Source organism: Sardina pilchardus, chromosome 13 (genome assembly GCF_963854185.1).
Source record: "Sardina pilchardus chromosome 13, fSarPil1.1, whole genome shotgun sequence".
Classification (NCBI taxonomy): domain Eukaryota; kingdom Metazoa; phylum Chordata; class Actinopteri; order Clupeiformes; family Clupeidae; genus Sardina; species Sardina pilchardus.
Genome location: NC_085006.1, coordinates 9,187,261 through 9,195,559, shown reverse-complemented (window position 1 = coordinate 9,195,559; position 8,299 = coordinate 9,187,261). Strand labels below are relative to the sequence as shown.

Sequence of the window (8,299 nt, the reverse complement as noted above, 5' to 3'; positions counted from 1 at the left end):
GAGATGGACACAACCATGTGTCTCGGCGTGGAGGGGGTCAAAAAGACCATCCTGTATGGTGGCACTGGGGAGATACCTACCTTCATCACTGGATCTAAGGTAAGAACCTGGACTACGCCACGGCTCAATCCTGACTGAGCTTGCATTGTTCAATATTTAGAAAGATTCAGACAAAATGAGCCAATTTCACAGTGTCCAGGTGTCTGGCCTAGTTGATGTTAATGATGCCTTATTTGGCAGGGTAAAACATCTTCCTGTTTCTGTCTTTCCTATAGACTGAGCTGTTCCAGAGGAAGTTAGTTTACACAGTGGCGACATCTTGTGAAATAGGCTAATTGGTTTCAATCTTAGAGTCCACACTCATGCAGTTAAACAACATTATATTTCAGGACTGGGACATTTACGGTGCATCAGACATCACTGTGCTGGGCCTATTTAAAATGCAAACGTTTAACGGGCCAAATCATATTAACATTACTGAATCACATGTATCTATTCCCAGAGGGGAACTAGAGGGCCAACCCTGTCTGATTGAATAACACATCCTCATTCATTGCAAACAGGGGACGGCAGAGGACACAGAACTAGCTCTCAGAAAATCGTCCCTATCATAATGTTGGCAGCACTGTTTTAACAAGGCATGCATGATGGCCGATAAATAACTTTGACACGGATATAGGTCACTATACAATCTTTAAATGTCTCCTTTCATTCAGCTTTCCAGCAGACACAGGAGGTATGGAAGAGTCAGGGTCCAACAGTTTCATGCACTGTTTTAGCAGCGTGTCACAGCCACTGTAAACACATCCTGTTGTTGCCTCGTAGTGAACTGTGGTGCTGACCGAGATAAATCAAAAAAAGGAAAAGAGTAGATATGTTCCTTATTCTGTCAAAACTGTTGTTTTAGCTGTTTTGCCAGCTGTGTCCAACTAACTTGGAATTAAATGTGCTGAAGACTTTGTTTTGTCATTCCCAATATCACACACACACACGCACACACACACACACACACACACACACACTCACTCACACAAAAAACACACACACACATACACACACACACACACACACACACACACACACACACCTACCCATACACCTACACATACAGGTGAAGTTCCACTTCCGTACAATGCTGTGCAATGATGACCGTACGGTAATTGATGACAGCAAGAAGGTGGACATGGCCATGGAAATAGTGATCGGCAACATGTTCAAGCTGGACATCTGGGAGACCCTGCTCGCCTCCATGAGAATTGCAGAGGTCTCCGAGTTCTGGTGTGACATCACGGTGAGTGAGCTCTTGTCTTAAGGAAGTGGAGAGATGTGTGTCCTTTGTCCATTGCCTCAGATTACCCAATGCACCCTGTTTTCCCTCCATCCACCATGCAGATGAGTGACTACTCAGGGGTTAATTATGGTTATGGTTATGGGTATGGTGTTTTGTCCAGAGCAATATACAAATAGCAACAATACAATAGTTACATTTACTGTAACAGTAAACAATTAAAAAGTTGGTAATACGACGTTAAGGAGGATAGCTATAATAAACAACATCAATTCAATCAATAGCTTAATGAATATAACGCCTGAGAAACGCTTGATAAACTAAGTGCATATTGAATTAGAGTTGTCTACACTCATGAAATAGTGTAGCTTGGTCCATGTGGGCTAAGGTACAAATCCTAGCCCTGCTGTTGCTGGAAGAGCTGGAGAGTTCTGGCAGGTTCCAGACCTCTCAGGCAGTTGATGGTAATCAGACAGAAGTGCTATGAGTATGTAGGATAAAAAAGGGGTTTCCCCAAACAAACAAACAAACAAACAAACAAACAAACAAACAAACAAACAAACAATGGTGTTTTGGAGCTCAGCATGCTGAGGATCATTAATAAGATACAGAATTACAGAATCAAAAACAACAGAATACTGTATATGGATCAGAATACAGCAGAAAGACGCTCTGGTTTTGCTTACAGAAACCTGTCAGGGCTCTACTGCTAGTGCATACCCCATGAGAAGGCACATCACACAGGCATGTCTTCAGCTGTGACAAAATAACATTTAAATAAAAATGGTTGATGTCTTCTTAGTAAATTAATATGCAGAACAATTGTTTTAGATGGAAAGTTAAGTTTGTTTATGAAGAGGCATCATTGGAAGTCAAGAGCAGAAGTGCTACTGTAGCTTTGATAGATATTTGTTTGCAACTTTATTTAAAAAAAAAACAAAAAAAACTTTCACACGATTACTTCCGTCCAGTGTTGTGTGATTGAACACCACCAGACAGATGGACTGCTTAGTGGGTGGTAATCTGCACCAGAGCCACCTTTCTTAAGCCTCCTACTCACTGAGTCACTGCTGCAAATCCATTATCACATCTGTGCCATAGACACAACTAACTTCAATTAGTCCCCTCCTACCTAATCCACTGACTGGTGGTAGCTATTTATAAAGTGCACAGCATTTTTGTTTGTAGTAGTTTTCACCATCTTTCCTTTCTCTTTTGTATTTGTTTTAATGGGTAAGAGATGAATTAGTGTTATGAAATACAGTACTGAACTGTGTGAATGACACGTTGTCTTCTCTTGTCAGCACACTGGCATGTACCCCATCTTGTCCAAGAGCATGCGGCACATCGCAGAGGGCAAAGACCCGACGGATTGGCATATCCACACCTGTGGCATGGCCAACATGTTTGCCTACCACACCCTGGGCTACCCCGACCTGGACGAGCTGATGAAAGAACCACAGCCCCTGATCTTTGTGCTTGAGCTACTCAAGGTTAGAGGACATGGTTATAGTAGCAAACACAAATACATATACACATACAGTACACAAACATATACTGTATACACACACACACACACACGTACACAGAACAGTTCCTTGTGAGCTACAACTTGTGTGCACCACACGCTAGTCGCTCGCTCTCTCTATATATATTGCGCTCTCTGTCTCTGGCTGTACACTGCAGTGGCCGCCTGTGGCTTTATGGGCCATTATGAGGGACCAAAGAAGTGCTGACCCCAGCAGTGAGAGATGCAGAGGAGAGCAAGGGGAGGTCCTCCATTTAGCGGGACATAAATTATCACAACAGCTCACTAAATGGCCACTAGGATGTGCAATAGGACCATGTACTGCAGTCGAAGAGATACAAGGGGGGTTTATCGTGTGTGTATCTGTGTGTGTGTGTGTGTGTGTGTCTGTGTGTGTGTGTGTGTGTGTGTGTGTGTGTGTGTGTGTGTGTGTGTGTGTGTGTGTGTGTGTGTATCTGTGTGTGTGTGTGTGTGTGTGTGTGTGTGTGTGTGTGTGTGTGTGTGTACAGGTGTCCCAGCCGAGTGAGTATAACCGTGAGACCTGGGCCCTATCAGATGGAGAGAGAGTGAAGGCCGTGCCCGTGCTCCACGCCCAGGGCAACAAGCTCTACAAACAGGAGCGCTACGACGAGGCCATCCAGAAGTACAAGGAGGCCATTATTTGCGTCAAAAATGTACAAACAAAGGTACAATGAAAGCACTTCCTCTGCAACGTTCAAGGAAAAAGAGGTCCAAAAGATGTCCAAAAGCAAAAGCTGAACCTTCATTCTATGAAAAAATTTTAGAGTGTTTGACAATGTATTGAATGTTTTTATTGTGTGTGTGTGTGTGTGTGTGTGTGTGTGTGTGTGTGTGTGTAATTGTGTGGTTGCACATTTTTTTTTATCCCTAATCAGGAGAAGGCATGGGACGTCCCATGGATGAAGCTCGAGAAGATGGGGAACACGCTCACACTAAACTACTGCCAGTGTCTGCTCCGCACAGAAGAATACTATGAGGTCATTGAGCACACCACAGACATCCTAAACAAGCACCCAGGTAGGCTAACACGACTGTTCTTTCTGCCGCATCACCACACGCACTCATGCATATCTTCATTAAAATATTCTTCAGATGGTCCAAATAGAAGTGAGGCAAGGTCCAGATACAGAATGTGAAGATCCCTCATAAATATTCATGCAAGCCACCTGGACTGGGATATTAGCACATTTCCTAGCAGCATGAGGTCAAACCGAACTTATTCAAACTCAGAAGCAAAATGTCTGGGCTCAGTGTAAGGATATAGCGAAATCTTTGCTTTTCTGGCACTTGTAGTCTCATGTGTCATTGTTCTCTGTCAGGATGATGATGTTTGGTCTGACAAACACTCAGACATAACATAATAATATAATGTAGGTGGGACAAGAACAGTATATTATTATGCACTGTGAGCTGTGTAGCAATTCAGCTCAATTCAGTTCTGTTCAAAGTGTCTATATTAGCTAGATCTAGTTTAGATACAGTTTGGAAAAAGTACAAAATGTACATTCATGTGTAAGATACAATTACCTGTTTTCACAGGCACCATGAAGGCCTACTACCTGAGGGCCAGGGCCCACATCGAGGTGTGGAACGAGGCGGAGGCTCGGGAGGACTTGGACAGGGTGCTGGACCTGGAGCCTGGCATGAAGAAGATGGTGACGCGGGACCTGGGCGTGCTGAAAATGAGGATGGAGGGGAAGAACGAGGAGGACCGCCAGAAGTACAGGGGCATGTTCGAGAAGAAACGGCAGCAAGAGATGGCGCGCAACGCGGAGGCTGATGAAGAGGAACAACAGCAGGAGACGGAGCGCAGCACAGGGGCGGATGAAGTGGAGCAACAGACCGGAGAGTCGGAAGTGTCCGACACACACCAGACGTGACCGGTAACTTTCACTGCGTGAGACGAAGGAGAACGAAATGAGCAGTTTCAGTGCTGTGTGCTGAATGCAATGGTGCTGGAAGTAGGGTGTTGGATGTTGTTTGCTCTGTAAGAATGCAGCGTTATCACACTAAGAGGTCTCAATAATCGTAGCGAATATATCAGATTCAGTCTAGGCAGCATAAAAGTGTTACTGATATGAACACTGTGAACACTGGAAGGTTATGAACTCTAGTATGCAGTATTACCGAGAAGTACGTATGTGTCTATGTCAGTGTTCATGTCAGTTAATGATTTATAGATGATGAAAGAAATACAATTTAAACACTTCATTATTTATTAAGACATTACTAAAGCATGAACTTTAGCTTTTAACATCAATTATTGTTTTATTATAGCCTATTGAAATCCACGGTTTTACTGTTATGCTTTCTTAGATACACCTTGTTGTAAAGCATTATTAGATACTGCTTGAGTAAATGGAGCGGATGAATGCATTTGGCATACCCCAATGTCTTACAGTCAAAATACCCTGCTGTCCATCCATTCCCTGTTACAGGTGATCAAATACTGCTATGATGGTGTCCCATAGCATCATAAGATGTAATACAAGGCCTGTTGTATTGCTTTGAAAGCGATGGAAATAAAAAGAAATAAAGACAAATGTGTGTTATTTCTCCTCCCTTTAGGCGATTGGAGGCATTTCCAGATTATTAAATTGAACAAGGATCATAAAAGGAGCAGGCTATCTCAGCATAATCTAATCAGAAGAAACAGTGGCAGCTATCTATGACGGTCTCCATCTTGACTAACATCTTCATTTCAAGTTAGGAATTGATCTCTTTGGAGAACTAAAAGATTCTTCAGCGGAAATCAATTTGGTTTACGTACCAACCACCATCACGTTTTTTCTACTACTTTGGTTTTGCCTTAAACTGGCCTTCAATTCTGGGAAGGACTGCTGGGCTACATTTAGATGAAGGGATGTCTCCTGGACTCAGTGGGTCCTCCTCTCATTCACTCCATCCAGGATAGACACCGTGGTGACCGCATACCCATGTAATCAACCAGATGTGTCTAGAATCTACCATGCACAATGGTGAAACTCCTCAAAGTGACTGAGTAAACGGAATTGAATATTTGAGTACCCTGGTTACATGCCCTTCAAGCCAACAAGTCTGATATTTGAGTAACCTTTCATCAATAAGAACAGTTAACAAGAGAGAATCAATACTTACTGTAAATACAAGTGCCCCAGGCCTACATTAGCCATTCCTGAATGAGCTTGAATGTAGTGACGAAACATGCTCATATGCAAAACACATAAATAGTCTATAGGTATATATACAATATATAGGTACTGACATGTAGCCTACATATACTGACTCAATGAAAAATACAGATAAAGATACAGTATTTTAAAATACTGTATGTGTGATGCACCAAAATAAATATTTTCCCCCAATCATAACTAACAAGAACCTTGCATTAAACTTATTTGAGGGTACACCCATCACAGTTTTTGTAACCGAAAGGAGCAGATTTATAAGATCTGATGTTTTAGCTGTATGTTTAATCACTAACATCAAGCACAGAGCCCACAGTCAGAGATCACAAGACTACAAAGAACATAATGTACAGTATGTGCGTGTCTTACTGTAAGTCGTCAAATGGAAGGATATTGTTTCCGAGCAATACTGGAATGTCCGGGAAAACCATATGACTCCATATGTGTGTGTGTGTGTGTGTGTGTGTATGTGTGTGTGTGTGTGAGAGAGAGAGAGAGAGAGAGAGAGAGAGAGAGAGAGAGAGAGAGAGTGATGAGTAATGCTCCAAAGCTGTGAAAACAGCTGACTGCAGTGAAGGACATGAGAAGGGCCACAACCCAGGTCGATGTCATTACATCATATGGAGCTTACTTTCATCCTGAGGGAATCCCTCCTCATTGTTATGCTGGGAGAGACACAAGATGCACGCACTGTGGCGCTGACAGGAGATAACAACACAGACTTAGTGAAGCTGCTTTTCCTTCAAATGTGTTTTAAATGAATGGAATGATCAGTCCATCAGCTATCTCCTCATCTCACAGGATTAATAAATGTGGAATGAAAATAGATTTGGGAAGCAGGGAAAGAAAGCTACACTACCAATGGCTAAGGGCACTAATTTGGCACAAAAATGTGAGACTATTATATGCAGCTATTTTACTTTTTATGAAATAATCATCTAATGATGAAGAGATACACCACCCTATATGATATGCTAACAGACACATTCTCTCAATCCTTGAGAACCATCATCCGGTCTCACTTCCCCCTACCCAAAGCTGTCGGAGAGCAGCCTCTGTACAAGTCTCAGAATTCCTCTCACGGAAGAACCTCGATCCGAATCAATCTGGCTTCAAGAGCGGCCACTCAACCGAAACGGCTCTGTTGTTTGTGACAGAAGCCTTGAGCTGAGCAATAGCTCAGTCCTCAGTACTCAAGGTAAACGACTTATCAGCTGCCTTCCTTAACCAGTGCATGATCCTACTTTCTACATACTTGGATATGGGCGTCATGAACACAGCAATTTCCTGCATCTCGCTACTTCACCACAGGGTTACCCCAAGGCTCGGTGCCAGAATCCCCTTTCTCCGTGGGGTCCGATTATTAAGATGTCTTCTTTATAAGCTTTGCAGCTTATGTACAACTTCGAGTTTGCGAGAAACGCAGGCGTCTTAATTGATTACCAAATGATCCAAGGCCAAGTTCCCTCGGCTCCTACAGACCTTGCTCATAGCACAGGCCATGGTTATGTCACGCATGGCGGCGCCTTAGTTAACCCAAATGCTCACCGAGCTCCGCTGACTACCTGTAGCCACTTCAACATGAAATTCAAATAAGAACTGTTGGCCTACAAGGTGATCCCCGTTTCCGCGTCCAGTAACTTGAATGCTCTCATAAGGCACACACCTGACCGCAGCGCTCCTTCAGAGAACGCCGCATGGCACTACTGCCTGCGTGATTAAAACTATTCTCTATGGTTCCAATATCGTGGAACGCGCTACAAGTTGCTACGAAAGTAGGGACTTCCCTCTCTATTTTCAAAAATCCTTTGAAGACTTAGCTCGTAGAAGAGGAGCCTACCCCCTCTCCTATCACCACTTATAACCCAATACACTTAGATTGAACTTATCATGACGTTCTTCAATATCCTCTCTACGTCCCGCACTTAACTTGACTCAAGATGGTCTGGTCAACGAAATTAATGTGTATGTGAACGTATTATGGCACCTTAGCCTATATCTTAGAAACGTGTCGAACATCACAAATCTTCTATTTGTACAACTACTCAGAATAAATAGCTGCACTTCATTCACAAGTGTGCCCGGTGATTCGAAGAGAAATCACAATAAAACTGAACCACAAAACATGTGGCAGCAGAACCTCGCAGATAAAATTTCACGTAATGCTAGACGGTATTGCAGCATGCCCCCCAGGGGAGCTGGAGCACAGGAGCAATGATAGCGCAGCAGCAAGAATCCGCCCCGTGTAGGCTACAGCTCACTCCTGGCGCCCCTCCACCACAGCGGTGCTGATGC

The 8,299-nt window shown here is 43.3% G+C and overlaps 1 protein-coding gene across 1 annotated transcript; it reads left to right on the top strand.

Moving 5' to 3' along the window:
* Positions 1-3: 3 nt before the first annotated feature.
* aipl1 (aryl hydrocarbon receptor interacting protein-like 1) lies at positions 4-4,717 on the top strand. The gene is made up of 6 exons (XM_062553114.1): positions 4-99; positions 1,112-1,291; positions 2,593-2,781; positions 3,326-3,502; positions 3,713-3,854; positions 4,377-4,717. The coding sequence occupies exons 1-6, from the start codon at positions 4-6 to the stop codon at positions 4,715-4,717; spliced, it is 1,125 nt and encodes a 374-aa protein (XP_062409098.1).
* The last annotated feature ends 3,582 nt before the right edge of the window (positions 4,718-8,299 follow it).